At 41.6% G+C, this 17,249-nt stretch overlaps 2 protein-coding genes across 7 annotated transcripts in view; one reads left to right on the forward strand and one right to left on the reverse strand.

Annotated features, from left to right (window-relative positions):
* The window catches only part of necab3 (N-terminal EF-hand calcium binding protein 3), a 57,329-nt gene extending 45,620 nt beyond the window's left edge, over window positions 1-11,709 (reverse strand). For 2 of the 3 annotated variants that reach the window (XM_029684688.2, XM_029684679.2), the window contains exon 1: window positions 11,375-11,663. In XM_029684688.2, the coding sequence (XP_029540548.1) occupies window positions 11,375-11,491 (117 nt within the window). In that variant the 5' untranslated portion in view covers window positions 11,492-11,663. The other variant, XM_029684696.2, reaches the window with a different exon arrangement.
* Window positions 11,710-14,443: 2,734 nt separating this feature from the next.
* LOC115144060 (E3 ubiquitin-protein ligase Itchy-like) overlaps window positions 14,444-17,249 on the forward strand; it is a 40,509-nt gene continuing 37,703 nt past the window's right edge. For 2 of the 4 annotated variants that reach the window (XM_029684711.2, XM_029684731.2), the window contains exon 1: window positions 14,444-14,586. The gene's annotated coding sequence lies outside the window, so the exon portion shown is untranslated. Of the gene's footprint in view, window positions 14,587-16,082; window positions 16,136-17,249 lie in introns of all 4 variants that reach the window. The other 2 variants (XM_065004108.1, XM_065004106.1) reach the window with 2 other exon arrangements.

Below are 17,249 nucleotides of genomic sequence, written 5' to 3' on the forward strand. Positions count from 1 at the left end.
TTACAACCATCAGAATTGGTCAAATTAAAATTAAAAAAAAAAAAAGTTATTCGTGCCAACATATTAGGCACATGAATTAAAATTTGGCAAAGTGATCATGTCAGGTGAAAATTAGGCAATAATTAATAGTAAGCAAAGTGATCATATCAGGTGAAAATTTGATCAAACATTTTACCATTGCAACATTTGATGTACAGTCACATTCCCTGCGTTTGTCTGAAGTGTACAGTAGAGGTCAAAGCTGGCAAAGCCTCCTCGCTATTGGTTATTCACCATAATTTGCAACAATGTCAATGAGAGTCATAATGATCTTTTCTTTGCGTTACCTCAAATTGTCGCGATTACCAGCTAAGATAAACTTTTATGAATTGATTTTACATCTGGCTGAGAGTTTGAGTTTTAGCAGTGTCTTAGCATGAACCTAAAACCTACTCTGAGCTGGGAGTTTTCGTAGTATTAAAACAGGTTTTAATAGGATTCCTAGGACCTTTTCTGAGATGCATTGTGCACCTTTCAGAAGTCAACAAGCTCAGGATTTTCAACTATGCCACCTGCTGTCAATATCTATTTGTAACGTAAATAGCCCCAGACCAGTTGACCGTGTCAAATAGTATGAACAATAATCAAACACTAATTTGTTCTACTTTGGACGGATGTCTGATCATAATGGCGCTGGAGGGGATGGCTACCGTTTTACGGTTACAAAACCAATTGTGCTATTTTGTGTGTTTTTTTCGCATTGTAACTTATTTTGTACATAATGTTGCTGCTACCGTCTCTTATGACCAAAAATAGGTTCTGGATGTCAGAACAGCGATGACTCACCTCGAACTGGACAAAGACTTTTTCTTTAATGAGTCTGATGCGAAGGATATACCGTTTCTCCTATGCCAGGCCCAAATCCCCGACATTCGCATGATGAAAAGACAAAAGATACAGGGGGCTGAGATCCGGGTGCTTTGTGAGAACTCGTTAGTGAGTGGGTAACCCATCCGTTCTATTAGCCAACATGCAATCACTGAAAAATAAAGTGGATGAGATCCGTTCGAGACTATCCTACCAACGGGACATTAAAAACTGTAATATCTTATGTTTCACAGCGTCGTGGAAGTTGATAGGGTTTTCCGTGCATCGGCAGGACAGAACAGCTACGTCGGGTAAGATGAGAGGTGGTGGTGTTTGTCAATAACAGCTGGTGCGCAATCTCTAATATTAAGGAAGTCTCAAGGTAATGCTCGCCTGAGGTAGAGTACCTTATGATAAGCTGTAGACCACACTATCTACCAAGAGGGTTTTCATCTGTATTTTCGTAGCCGTCTATTTACCACCACAAACCAATGCTGGCACTAAGACCGCACTCAATGAGCTGTATAAGGCCATAAGCAAACAAGAAAATGCTCATTCAGAAGCGGCACTGTAATGCAGGCAAACTTAAATCAGTTTCACCTAATTTACACCAGCATCTCACATGTGCAACCAGAGGGAAACACTTTAGACCACCTTTACTCCACACACAGAGACGCATACAGCTCTCCCTCACACGCCATTTGGCAAATCTGACCATAATGCTATCCTCCTGATTCCTGCTAACAAGCAAAAACTAAAATCAGGAAGTACCAGTGACTCGCTCAATACAGAAGTGGTCAGATGACGCGGATGCTAAACTACAGGACTGTTTTGCTAGCACAGACTGGAATATGTTCTTGGATTCATCCAATGGCATTGAGGAGTAAACCACCTCAGTCAACGGCTTCATCAATAAGTACATCGACAATAAGTACATCGACGTCGTCCCCTCAGTGACCATATGTACATATCCAATCCAGAAGCCATGGATTACAGGCAACATCCGCATTGAGCTAAAGGCTAGAGCTGCCACTTTCAAGGAGCGGGACTCTAATCAAGACACTTATAAGTAATCCCTCTATGCCCTCAGACAAACCATCAAACAGTCAAAGCGTCAATACAGGATTAAGGTTGAATCCGACTACACCGGCTCTGATGCTCGTCGGATGTGGCAGGGCTTGGAAACTACTACTGGCTACAAAGGGAAACCCAGTCGCGAGCAGCCCAGTGACACGAGCCTACCAGAACGGCTAAATGCCTTTTATGTTCGCTTCGAGGCAAGCTACACTGAAGCATGCATGAGAGCACCAGCTGTTCCGGACGGCTGTGTGATCACTCTGTCCGTAGCCGATGTGAGCAAGAGAGAATGCCAAGAGAATGCCAAGAGTGTGCAAAAAAAATCATCAAGGCAAAGGGTGGCTACTTTGAAGAATCTCAAACAAAAAATATTTTGATTCCATATGTGTTATTTCATAGTTTTGATGTTTTCACTATCATTCTACAATGTAGAAAATAGTAAGAATAAAGAAAAACCCTGAAATGAGTAGGTGTGACTGGTACCGTACATGTTTCAAGTGGACCACCATAGTCCCTGCACCCAAGAAAGCTTAGCACTTACGTCGATAGCCATGAAGTGCTTTGAAAGGCTGGTCAGGGTTCACATCAACACCATCATCCCGGAAACCCTAGACCCACTCCAATTCGCATACCGCCCCAACAGATCCACAGATGATGCAATCTCAATCGCACTCCACACTGCCCTTTCCCACCTGGACAAAAGGAACACCTATGTGAGAATGCTGTTCATTGACTACAGCTCAGCGTTCAACACCATAGTGCCCACGAAGTTCATTACTAAGCTAAGGACCCTGGGACTAAACACCTCCCTCTGCAAGTGGATCAGAACACGCCCCCATTCACATTGACGGGGCTATATTGTAGGGGATCGAGAGTTTCAAGTTCCTTGGTATCCACATCAACAACAAACTATCATGGTCCAAACACGCCAAGACAGTCGTGAAGAGGGCACAACGCCTTTTCCCCCTCAGGAGACTGAAAAGATTTGGCATGGGTCCCCTAAAAAACAATTCTACAGCTGCACCATCGAGAGCATCCTGACCGGTTGCATCACCGCCTGGTATGGCAACTGCTCGGCATCCAATCGTAAGGCGCTACAGGGGGTAGTGCGTACAGCCCAGTATTTCACTGGGGCAAAGCTTCCTGCCATCCAGGACTTCTATTCTAGGTGATGTTAGAGGAAGGCCCCAAAAAATTGTCAAAGATCCCAGTCACCCAAGTCATAGACTGTTCTCTCTGCTACCGCACGGCAAGCAATACTGGAGCGCCAAGTCTAGGTCCAAAAGGCTCCTTAACAGCTTCTACCCCCAAGCCATAAGACTGCTGAAAAATCTATCAAATGGCCACCTGGACTATTTGCACTGACACCCACCCCCCCACCCCTTTGTTATTACACTGTTACTACTCGCTGTTTATTGTCTTATCACTTTACCCCTACCTACATGTACAAATTACCTCGACTAACCTGTACCCCCGCAAATTGACTCGGTACCGGTACTCTCTGTATATTGCCTCGTTATTGTTATTTTATTGTGTTACTTTTTACTTTTAGTTTATTTTGTAAATATTTTCTTAAACCTGCATTGTTGGTTAAAACCTCTTAAGGATCGGACGCCTTTTTTTCAATTTTCACATAAAATGCATATTCTTGATACCATTTGAAAGGAAACACTTTGAAGTTTGTGGAAATGTGGGATTAATGTAGGAAAACATAAGACATTAGATCTGGTAAAAGATAATACAAAGCAAAAAGGCATGTTTTTTTTGTTCCATCATCTTTGAAATGCAAAAGAAAGGCCATTATCTGACTTAGGACTCTAGGTGCAATTTATATTATGGACACTAGATGGCAGCAGTGTATGTGCAAAGTGTTAGACTGATCCAATGAACCATTGAATTTCTGTTCAGAATGTTGTATCAAGTCTGCCCAAATATGACTAATTGGTCTATATATACATTTTCAAGTACATAACTGTGGACTCTCCTCAAACAATAGCATGGTATGTTTTCACTGTAATAGCTACTGTAAACAAGAATGTAAGCTTTCTGCCCACAGAAGATTTGTCTATATCCTGGGAAATGTCCTTGTTACTTACAACTATAAACTATCAAAATAAAGAAAGTCGCACACTCCATATATAATCTCCTAGCAATTTAATGGGTATTTACCAACGTTTTGGCATCACTGTTCCTTCCTTAGTTACAACGTCATATTAATCACATTAGCGCACATTTGCTCAACCATCCCGTAGGTGGGACACCGATCTGTGGAGATCTTTAAGAGTTAAGGGCTTGTAAGTAAGCATTTCCTGGTACACCTGTTGTATTCGGAGCATCTGACAAATGAAATTTGGCTTGATTAGATTTGACTGGCCGATAAGTCGTACTCTTGTGTTTACTATGATCGAAATACATTCCCATTATTAATTTTGCTTGTCTGAATGAAAGATGACACAAGAAATTGGGATCTGAAGACATATTTTTTACACTTCAATGAAAACTTGATAGTGAAAGGAACACATGTATATTGCTGTCAGCTGAAATGCGCTTTCCTGTCTACTACCTCAGGATTGAAAGAAAATGCATGAAAGAAGCCTATTAAATATAACTGTCCGCACACATTCTCCTATCTGTCTAAACATGATCTACTTGGCATTTGCTCCTAGACAGCTCTGAGATTGTCTAAGTTGCACGGCCCAGTATTTTACTCCAGTGTTCTGAGAGGATAATGCATCATTTACAATGTGCAGATAAAGGTCAGCCTTGCTTCCCAGAGCGTCTCTGTTTCAGATGGCATGTCAGCAGGTGTTAAGCCAGTAAGAACCATGTGTCCTTTTGACACGGTTTTCTATAAGGAGAAGGAGACCGGCCTCGGGTTGGGAGAAGGAGACCGGCCTCGGGTTGGGAGGAGGAGACCGGCCTCGGGTTGGGAGGAAGAGACCGGCCTCGGGTTGGGAGGAGGAGACCGGCCTCGGGTTGGGAGGAGGAGACTGGCATCAGGTCAGACCTCAGGCTGAAAGAGTCTAAATAGGTGCCCAAGTGACTTGAGGATGATCTCCTTCACCGTAAGTGACTGAGGATAATCACCTTCACTGTCTCATTTGGTTATTCAGTGGAAGGAAACACACACACCCACACCTCCCATATTCTATACACAGTCAATGAAGAAGATATCAACCTTCAGATGAGAAATCTTTTGAAGCGTCATCCTTCTCCATCTACTTCTGCTTAATTTAAGCAGTTGAGATCTGAGGGTGTATCTTACTGTGTTCAGATTGGAGTTTAGACCGTGATTATGTCTGGCCTGCAGTGTTGTGTTCAGATTGGAGTTTAGACCGTGATTATGTCTGGCCTGCAGTGTTGTGTTCAGATTGGAGTTTAGACCGTGATTATGTCTGGCCTGCAGTGTTGTGTTCAGATTGGAGTTTAGACCGTGATTATGTCTGGCCTGCAGTGTTGTGTTCAGATTGGAGTTTAGACCGTGATTATGTCTGGCCTGCAGTGTTGTGTTCAGATAACAAATAAGAATTTCATTATGCACAGCTTCACACTCCCATGAATTTCAATTGCTATCATAGACTGACTTTTGTATGTTGCCAAGGGAAAAATACAGTATATGCCAGCATATCTTGAAACTATTTAGCTTGTTACTGTAATACTTCATATTGTAGCTCGCTTCGCCACTTATAAACCTTGGCTTCGTTACAGGCTAACATTTTCTAATGCCATATAAGATGACACATTTCCAAGGGCAAAATATCTCAGAACGATTTAGACATGTAATATATTCATATCAGCTCACCCACGTATCAACCTAATTAATTAGCCAAACATTCTCTCACGCTGTTTGGGTTGTTTATCTCTCGAGGGTGAAAGAAAATCTATTTCCCATTCACTAAGTTCATCTGTATGTATTGTCAGGTAGGACTCAGGAGTGCACGCATCTCGATAAATCTATCTTCTGAGCTGCAATTTAAACAAGGAGATGATGGCAAAGGTAATAGATTTTTATCTATCTGCATGCATTATTCTCCCTGAGGTTAGTGCATTGCTGCTGTCACATAAATAAGATATGATCCACGATGAACCGATCCCAACTCACTGTGATGAAACAAAGAAACTAACAAGGAATCCAATAAAAACTAGACGTTAGAAACCTCAGAACGTCAGTGTGTTACAGTATATCAATGAGATATCCACAAATGAACAGATGCTGACTCACTGTAACGATCATGAAACAAACAAATAAAACCAACCAACCAAAAAAACAACAAACCAACAACAACATCCAACCAACAATGCAGTACAACCGACCCAATAGAAACCACGAGCTTCAGTGTGTTAGTACTCAAGGTTACTCTACAAGCCGATGTAAACAGAAGTCTTTCAAGGGAGCTTTTCCATAATTGCTTCAAATCTCAGCTTGCGTCAAGCTCTGCAGAAACAGCTTTTCACAATCAAACCAACAAAGGATGCATGATTGTCAGACAATAGAAAACACTATGATGCTTCAGTTTGTTAGCATTTAAAGGGATGCTTTGGGATGTTAGCAGTCTTCCTAGGGAGCTTTTGCATAATTGCTTCAAATCTCTGATTGCGTCTAGCTCTGCCTGAAACAGCTTTTCGTGCATGCCTACAGTAGGTACAAAGGGATTGTCAGAGTTGTTGACACTCAACGGAAGCAGTGATCCTTCAAAAACAACATATATACAGTGCATTCGGAAAGTATTCAGACCCCTTCCCTTTTTGCACATGGGGACAAAGATTTTACTTTTTGGACAAATGTCCTCTGGTCTGATGAAACAAAAAAATAACTGTTTGGCCATATTGACCATCGTTATGTTTGGAAGAAAAAGGGGGATGCTTGCAAGCCGAAGAACACCATCCCAACCGTGAAGCACGGGGGGTGGCAGCATCATGTTGTGGGTGTGCTTTGCTACAGGAGGGACTGGTGCACTTCACAAAATAGATGGCATCATGAGGTAGGAAAATTATGTGGATATATTGAAGCAACATCTCACGATATCAGTCAGGAAGTTAAAGCTTGATCGCACATGGGTCCTCCAAATGGACAATGAACCAAAGCATACTTCCAACGTTGTGGCAAAATGGCTTAAGGATAACAAAGTCAAGGTATTGGAGTGGCCATCACAAAGCCCTGACCTTAATCCCATAGAACTGAAAAAGCATGTGTGAGCAAGGAGGCCTACAAACCTAACTCAGTTACACCAGCTCTGTCAGGAGGAATGAACCAAAATTTACCCAACGTTTTGTGGGAAGCTTGTGGAAGGCTAACTGAAACATTTGACCCAAGTTAAATAATTTAAAGGCAATGCTACCAAATACTAATTGAGTGTATGTAAACTTCTGACCCACTGGGAATGTGATGAAAGAAATAAAAGCTGAACTAAATAATTCTCGCTACTATTATTCTGACATTTCACATTCTTAAAATAAAGTGGTGATCCTAACTGACATAAGACAGGGGATTTTTTACTGGGATTAAATGTCAGGAATTGTGAAAAACTGAGTTTAAATGTATTTGGCTAAGGTGTATGTAAACTTCCGACTTCAACTGTACTTTATTTACATAAGTATTCAGACCCTTTGCACCGGAGCTCAATTTCGAGTCTCATAGCATTCTGTTTCCATTGATCATCCTTGAGATGTTTCTACAACTTGATCGGAGTCTACCTGTGGTAAATTCAATTGATTTGGAAAGAACACAGTGGCCTCCATCATTCTTAAATGGAATAAGTTTGGAACCACCAAGACTCTTCCTAGAGCTGGCCGCCCAGCCAAACTGAGCAATCGGGGAATGGTCTTGGTCAAAGAGGTGACCAAGAACCTGATGGTCACTCTGACAGAGCTCCTGAGTTCCTCTGTGGAGATTTTAGAACCTTCCAGAAGGACAACTATCTCTGCAGCACTCCACCAATCAGGCCTCTATTGTAGAGTGGCCAGACGGAAGCAACTCCTCAGTAAAAGGCACATGACAGCCTGCTTGGAGTTTTACAAACGGCACCTAAAAGGACTCTCACGAGCATGAGAAACCATATTCTCTGGTCTGATGAAACCAAGATTGAACTCTTTGGTCAGAATGCCAAGCATCACATCTGGAGGAAACCTGGCACCATCCCTACAGTGAAGCATGGTGGTGGCAGAATTATGCTGTGGGGATGTTTTTCAGCGGCATGGGCTGGGAAACTAGTCAGGATCGAGGGAAAGATGAAAGGAGCAAAGTGCAGAGAGATCCTTGGTGAAAACCTCCTCCAGAGTGCTCAAGACCTCAGACTGGGGCGAAGGTTCACTTTTCAACAGGACAACGATCCTAAGCACACAGCCAAGACAACGCAGGAGTGACTTCGTAACAAGTCTCTGAATGTCCTTGAGTGGCCCAGCCAGAGCCCGGACTTGAACCCGATCGAACATCTCTGGAGAGACCTGAACATTTCTGTGCAGCGACGCTCCCCATCCAACTTGACAGAGCTTGATAGGATCTGCAGAGAAGAATGGAAGAAATACAAATACAGGTGTACCAAACTTGTAGCCTCATTCCGAAGAAGTCTTGAAGCTGTAATCGCTGCCAAAGGTGCTTCAACAATATACTGAGTAAATGGTCTGAATTCTTAAGTAAATGTGATATCAGTTTTTATTTTTAATACATTTGCAAAAAATTCTAAAGTCCTGTTTTTGCTTTGTCATTATGAGGTATTGTATGTAGATTGTATATCATGATTTCCCCCCCCATCACTAATGACAACCAACCTGGGTGTGATGGGTAGGGACTATGGGTTAGCTTGCAGGTTTCTGTAGCAACACACTGTACAGTACACACTGGTAGTGATGGATAGAGACTAGAGAAATGGGTTAGCTTGCAGGTTTCTGTAGCAACACACTGTACAGTACACACTGGTAGTGATGGGTAGAGACTAGAGAAATGGGTTAGCTTGCAGGTTTCTGTAGCAACGCACTGTACAGTACACACTGGTAGTGATGGGTAGGGACTAGAGAAATGGGTTAGCTTGCAGGTTTCTGTAGCAACACACTGTACAGTACACACTGGTAGTGATGGGTAGGGACTAGAGAAATGGGTTAGCTTGCAGGTTTCTGTAGCAACACACTGTACAGTACACACTGGTAGTGATGGGTAGGGACTAGAGAAATGGGTTAGCTTGCAGGTTTCTGTAGCAACGCACTGTACAGTACACACTGGTAGTGATGGATAGAGACTAGAGAAATGGGTTAGCTTGCAGGTTTCTGTAGCAACACACTGTACAGTACACACTGGTAGTGATGGGTAGAGACTAGAGAAATGGGTTAGCTTGCAGGTTTCTGTAGCAACGCACTGTACAGTACACACTGGTAGTGATGGGTAGAGACTAGAGAAATGGGTTAGCTTGCAGGTTTCTGTAGCAACACACTGTACAGTACACACTGGTAGTGATGGGTAGGGACTAGAGAAATGGGTTAGCTTGCAGGTTTCTGTAGCAACACACTGTACAGTACACACTGGTAGTGATGGGTAGGGACTAGAGAAATGGGTTAGCTTGCAGGTTTCTGTAGCAACACACTGTACAGTACACACTGGTAGTGATGGGTAGAGACTAGAGAAATGGGTTAGCTTGCAGGTTTCTGTAGCAACACACTGTACAGTACACACTGGTAGTGATGGGTAGGGACTAGAGAAATGGGTTAGCTTGCAGGTTTCTGTAGCAACACACTGTACAGTACACACTGGTAGTGATGGGTAGGGACTAGAGAAATGGGTTAGCTTGCAGGTTTCTGTAGCAACGCACTGTACAGTACACACTGGTAGTGATGGGTGGGTTGACTCATAACCCGCAGTCCGCAGCGCGGGTGGGTTTAGGGTCATGAAATACTGTGTGGATGAAGGGTGGGTGGGTGGATCGATCCATGGAGGCAAAAAGGACAATGTCAGAGATTAATTCAATAAGAGAAAAGCTGCAAAATGGAGAGTTAAAGTGTAGGTAGGGACAGAAAAGTTGCCTAAGGTTTGGGAAGTTTTGGCGAAGTGGTAAAAGAGGATGATAGCAGTGCAGGCTTTGTTGTGTGACGATTGCGAGCTGCAAATTTGACAGTCACAAGAAGAGGAGTTCAAATAGGCCCATGGCACATCAGGGAACTGTAGCCTACTGTTCAGATGGGTTAAATGGAAACTGAAATCTGGACACCAAATGTAGTCCTATAACCTCTCACATAGCCTTAATAGTAACTCCTGCTGAATTAAGCAGTTACTGCAGTGAAATGATAGGCCTACACCAAATGTAGACAACATTTTGACACAGGAACAGGAGTGGAGAAATATGATTTCTTTCTTTCAGCATCTTGAGAGAATGTGAATGTGCAGTTAAAGACCGTCTGTAGAGGTGATTTTATCAGCATCATAAAAACTGATAGTATTTCAACCACATAAAATATGCACCGAAGCCCAACTGAAAGCTTAGAAAAACGTTGGGTCATTTTCACAGCTTTTTATTTCCTTACAACTGGGTCAAACTGATGTCTGTTGAACATTTCCAGTTTTTTGTTTGAATTAGTGCATTTTATCCCCGGTTCCTAAAGAAGCACCTTTGATTGAAGCATTCGTTCTATCAATTTATGACATTATTCTGTTGAGCTAGGGTTTATTTAGTCTTCTAGGTCAGGACCGAGTTTGGGAAATGCTGTTCTAGGGCAACATATATTGACAGAAGAGAAGCTGCAAGTATATAATTATAGACAAGTTGACTAACAAATAGCTTACCAAAATGTTGGAAATTACAGTATAAGCAGAAACACATCTAAATCAGGCAACAACACAAAATCCTGCACCCCCCGTCAAAAAATTGTCTCTGACTGTAGCCTTCAGCTGATTTTCTATATTAGCGGTTTAGGGTCGGGTGTGGGCCTCAGATTTTCCCTTTATCACATATAGTCGGGGGTTGCGGATGGGTTATTAGCAAATGCAGGCGGGTGCCTGAACAAACAGCTGACCCACGCACCACTAGTATCTCTGCAGCAAAGTACTGTACTGTACACACTGGCCTCAAGTCTTTTCTGTCCTACCACAGGGTGTGTGTGTGTGTGTGTTCGGAGGGGGGGGTCCCCACAGCAGTCCCAAAATCACTCCAGCTGAGAAGGCTTAATTTATCATGCAGAGGCAGCAGCTGTACCTCTCCCTACATCCCTCAAACACACACAGTCTCTCTCTCTCTCACACACACACAGTTAAATTATTCCCAATAGTTGTTATGCATGCTTACAATATTGCTCTGTATTGTGTATGTGAAATGGGCAACTATACATATTTAGCTACCTTCTTTCTAAATATAGATGCTTGTAGCCTAAATGAATATACACCATTCAATGGTAAATAAATAATTGTAATTTCTTGATAGATCCGCGCACTGCTATCAGAAACAATCAGCGCGAAGACGAGATTACTTACATCTTTGAAAATTGGAAGTCCATTAACGTGGCTACGCAGTGGCTGCTGCTGAGCGCGAAGGTGCTTCTGTTTTGCCGACTGAAGGCACATGGTGATCATCTCCGTGCACGCCAACATCTCTGAATATTTTGGAAGATGTTGTATAGCCAACTTGTACACACCTGCTTCTTTTAATAGCTCGAAAATGCCGTTTTGGGGGGGGGGGTGTTCAAAAGTGTCGCCCTGTGCTGTCAAACGAAGCAACCGTGCTCCAACAGTGATGTCGCTCTGCAACTTTCTGCGGTAGGTAACCCACCTTCTCGAGAGCTGATTGGTCAGTGTCTTCGTTGAGCATCCCTCCTAGGCAAGAAAATGAAAAAATACCAGGTGGCGCATTAACATCATTTTACAAGATACATGTTATAAAATAGTAGAATCAGGCGATATCAAACTAAATTAGAGAATACAATTGATAAACCTACAATGCAGATGTTGGATGGGATTACAATTAGGACTACTTCTACATATAGGTTACATTTATTTAAATATGAATTGCATATTTCACCTCAAAACACAGATTTTTTTGAAAATAAAGGAAATGCATGTACATTTATTTCACTTCCCCTTATAAAGGTGTATCAGCAATGTATTGTGCCTGACATTGCCATCTGCTGGTGATGATAGACTATGCCCACAGAACAATGAGCCAGATATTTCACCGGACGTAAAAATGTAAGCATCCGGTTGACATTTCCACTCACTACCAAATTTGGTGATGAGAGGAAGCCCGATGGAGCGAGAAGGATTTTGGTCAACATTATGCAAATGTTCTCTTTGATTAATGATTTGTTTTACCTTTATTTAACGAGGCAAATCAGTTGTGAAAAAAATATTATATACAATGACGGCCTACTAGGAAACAGTGGGTTAACTGCCTTGCTCAGGGGCAGAACGACAGATTTGATCCAGCAACCTTGATCTCAATACAGTTTTTTGTTACCCAAAACTAAAATCTGTCACAAACAGAGTGGAGAAAGTTTTGCAGATGTTACACTTTGCCAAAGTAAAAAAAAAGATTGCATTGTGTAGAAAGAGTGCAAGGGCGAACTTAGTTATACTACACGCGCACTTCACAGAGTAGGCGTTCCCTAACGGAAATATGCTAATATATGCTAGAACGCGGCAATAGGATCTAATTTGTTCCCATTGGAAACAACAGTGTATCGCATCCGACCGTGATTGGGAGTCCTATAGGGCGGCACACAATTGGCCCAGCGTCGCCTAGGTTTGGCCGGGGTGGGCCATCATTGTAAATAAGAATTTGTTCTTAACTGACTTGCCTAGTTAAATAAAGGTTACATTAAAAACATTACCCCCTTCCTTTGGCAGAACATATCCCCACTCTTCTCTATACCAAATCCTTCTCGTGAATAAGCGTCTCTAATGATGTCACAGGCACCATCCTGCTTCTGCTTCCAATGTAATGAATTCAGGGGGTAGCCCCAACCTGGACTCAAACCCAGGTCAAGTAACTTTCTAGCCAACACCTCAACTGCTACACCAAGAGGTCCTAACCTCTTGACAAGGTCACTAGGTGTTAGGTTAAAGGTCGCTACATAACAATGGGGAGATAAAAGAGAAAAAAGTGTTTAATATAGATAACACTGAATACTGTCAAACTTTAATAAACTAACATTGGTGATTAAGCTCAACACATAGCCTACATTCTTAGTACAATTGATCACCAAACAATTATCTTCAAGACAGCCCTTAAAATGGTTGCTCTCACACAAATACACTTGCACAGCAAACACCTCACAAACTCTGCACTGGACTTTTGGTGACAAAAGCTATTTTATACATTTTACATGTTCACCCCTAGTCCCAGGGGAAACACTAACTAAAACTATGGTCTGTGCCCTGTCACACACTTTTTAAAATCTCCCACATTTTGTTTCAATGTATCAAAATATTTTTTTGTATTTATATTTTGGGAGGGAATTTCAAATTTCTTGAAATGATTGGTGCTCGAGAGCATCACTACCTTGATGTATCATGGGTAAATTGTGACTGACTAATCGACAAAAATATTGAATAGTTATTTAGGGTGCAAGATCTGTAGATCATTCAGTCCCAACTCTCCTTTAAAGTCGGCTGCGATGTCGAACGGCCCCTTACATAAAATGCAATAGAGCAGGCCAGCTTGTACTCCTAAAACCCTGAAATAAATTACCATAGGAGTTTGGAATTAATGCCGAAAATAAGGTCTGAGGTGAACACAGGCTTAGGAGATCTTGTACGTTTTGTTCTATGAGATAATAGCAGTCAGTTAACATTACCTTTATGAATTATGAAGGCTTTATCGTTTGTATTTATTATTACAAAAACATCTTACAAATTCTGAAAGTGTAGTTAGCTGATGAAGATAATCTCATAGAACAAAACGTATAAGCTCTCATAAACCTGTGTTTACCACATACCTTATTTTCGGCGTTTATCTAAAAACATTACAAAAACACCATTAATTTTATTCATAGGCATTGTCCAAAGAACCTTAGCGGAGTAAAGTGCCTACAAAAAGACGCCATTACTATTCCAGTCTATATACATGGCCTACTATGTCAAAGATATTTATAACTGATCCAAGATAGTTAACCTGTGTCGTTTACAGTGGAAGCAAATGAAGCATTGTGGGGAAAACAGGCCAAGCACAAGCTAGCGAGATCCCATTGGCTCGTTGAATTCGGTATTTGCATATTTCAGAAGGGGAACGCCTTATCTGTGAAGTTCGCATGTGCAGAAACTCAATTCGACGTTGCACTCCAAACAACGCAATTGTTTCAAACTTTGGCAAATTGTCATGTCTATAAAACGTAGTGCACTGTGCATTGAGATCAGATGTTTCATAGATGAGAAAATTAGCAGAATGTTGGCCCAGTATCACCTAGTTCCATCCTCAGTTTACCAGTACTTGCGACAAGACTTCCTCTCAGTACCATATTTGGTGATGAGAAAACGTTCTAAACGGAACCTTCCGTTTTATAGCAACCGTGACGTATATGGGTTTACCCCTTCTGTCTGTGGTTTCTAGTCACATGACACGGTCAGGAAGAAATTCAGAGTGGTACTTGTCATACAGCTTTTTAGTTTTTCTGAGACGTTGTTTACCATCCACATTCCTTGGTGGGCGTAAGAAGGATATTTACAGAAACATTTGCTGCCCTCTGATATGGGTAAGATGTAAATCCAATCGTTTTATATGGAGGAATTGTCCATTTTCAAAGATATCCGTAGATGGTTAGATAGGGTACCTAACGTTAGCTAGCTCACCTAAGTGACATCGATATTCAAAGCGAGCAAACCTGTGCAAACCTTCACGACACATCCTATTGACACATCCTACTAGTTAATTATTAAGATAGTTATGCACATCAAGAGTGTAGTTAACTAGTGATTGTTTTATGTTGTGAAGCTAACAGCTAGATAGCTACCAGGGTTGTTATAGCTAGCTGCTATGTGGATTTAGCTAGGTAAGTTACTAGCTTGTTGTTTGGCCTCCTTTCAGCGTCCTGGGATTGTTATTGAAATCTTCTCTTGCCATTTCCCATTTATGTCGCTCCCTTTCCATGTAGAAGTCATTTATAAATTGTGTTAGCTACCTTTATGATTTTTGAAAGTATTGAAAGAATAGCTAGCTTACGTACAGGGCAGCTAGGTAGCTAAAATACTTTACAGCTAGGTAGCTAACATTAGCTAGCTAGCAAAATACAAAATACAACCATATTAGACCTTGCACAAAAACTTGGATTAGCTAGCAAGCTAGCTACCTATTCCCTAAAACAAACAATACCTAGCAAATTTACTAGTCAGCATTTGAGTTTATAAGAGCAGTAGCTAGCTGATTTATGTCATGTCAGATTTACTGTTTGCAGTTATGGAATTTGTGGTAGCTTCTGAGCTTGACTTAATTGACTGTGGTTGTGGGGTAGTTAAGAAACCAAGGGAAGAGTCATTGCCTTGAATCAAGCAATTAAGCAGGTTACAGTAGCTAGTAAATAAATGAGGTGAGGGGGACAGCCCTATTTTGAGACCATCTTGTTCTGGTCCCTGTGGGACCCATTGTCATTACAAACATGTTATCAAACAGGCATTAACATTTAGTCTAAAGCATTTGGGTTATATTGCAATATCCTATACATTTGTCATTGTTTTCCTACATTATTTTCAATTCATGATCACTGCATTGATGATTAGCAGATATAGGATTTTTTTTAGACTGCTCCAACCTGCTTTAGGGCAATTCCATTGTAACAGATGCAGACTCATGATTTTTTTTACTTTAAAATGTATGCCAATCAAAAACAAATGATTGCAAAGTTAAACAAACCATACAACTCTATGCACCAGTACAATTATGTTATACTGTACCTCTACACAGCCAATGTGTAAATGGCACACCCAACTACCTCATCCCCATATTGTTACTTATCATCTTGCTCTTTTGCACCCCAGTATCTCTACTTGCACATCATCTGCATGTCTATCACTCCAGTGTAAATGCTAAATTGTAATTATTTAGCCTCTATGGCCTATTTATTGCCTTACCTCCCTACTCTTCTACATTTGCACACACTGTACATATATTTTTCTATTGTGTTATTGACTGTATGTTTGTTTGTTTGTTACTCTGTGTTGTTTTGTCGCACTGCTTTGCTTTATCTTGGCCAAGTCGCAGTTGTAAATGAGAACTTGTTCTCAACTGGCCTGCCTGGTTAAATAAAGGTAAAATATATATATATTTTTTTACTTTGCAATGATTGTTTGTTGTTTCAGTGGTGTGGACAGTACCCATGCTATATTATTAGACATGAATTAACTTGTTGACACAGTTAGCAAATTGCAAGTTTACGCTGGTTTTACATGGTTACGCCGTGCAGATGACCAAACTGGCCAACCCTCGATGATAAGGCTACTTTAGGCTAAATCTGACAATTGCCTTAGAAAGTCGCATGCGCATGCATTTCAAATCAAATGTATTTGTCACATACACATGGTTAGCAGATGTTAATGCAATTGTAGTGAAATGCTTGTGCTTCTAGTTCCGACAATGCAGTAATAACCAACGAGTAATCTAACCTAACAATTCCAAAACTACTACCTTATACACACAAGTGTAAAGGGATAAAGATTATGTACATAAAGATATGAATGAGTGATGGTACAGAACGGCATAGGCAAGATGCAGTAGATGGTATCGAGTACAGTATATACAAATACATATGAGATGAATAATGTAGGGTATGTAAACATTATATTAACTAGCATTGTTTAAAGTGACCAGTGATATATTTTACATCAATTCCCATCAATTCCCATTATTAAAGTGGCTGGAGTTGAGTCAGTGTGTTGGCAGCAGCCACTCAATGTTAGTGGTGGCTGTTTAACAGTCTGATGGCCTTGAGATAGAAGCTGTTTTTCAGTCTCTCGGTCCCAGCTTTGATGCACCTGTACTGACCTCGCCTTCTGGATGATAGCGGGGTGAACAGGCAATGGCTCGGGTGGTTGTTGTCCTTGATGATCTTTATGGCCTTCCTGTGACATCGGGTGGTGTAGGGTGTCCTGGAGGGCAGGTAGTTTGCACCCGGTGATGCGTTGTGCAGACCTCACTACCCTCTGGAGAGCCTTACGGTTGTGGGCGGAGCAGTTGCCGTACCAGGCGGTGATCCAGCCCGACAGGATGCTCTTGATTGTGCATCTGTAGAAGTTTGTGAGTGCTTTTGGTGACAAGCCAAATTTCTTTAGCCTCCTGAGGTTGAAGAGGCGCTGCTGCGCCTTCTTCACGATGCTGTCTGTGTGGATGGACCAATTCAGTTTGTCTGTGATGTGTACGCCGAGG

Source organism: Oncorhynchus nerka, linkage group LG2 (assembly GCF_034236695.1).
Source record: "Oncorhynchus nerka isolate Pitt River linkage group LG2, Oner_Uvic_2.0, whole genome shotgun sequence".
NCBI classification, from domain to species: Eukaryota; Metazoa; Chordata; class Actinopteri; order Salmoniformes; family Salmonidae; genus Oncorhynchus; species Oncorhynchus nerka.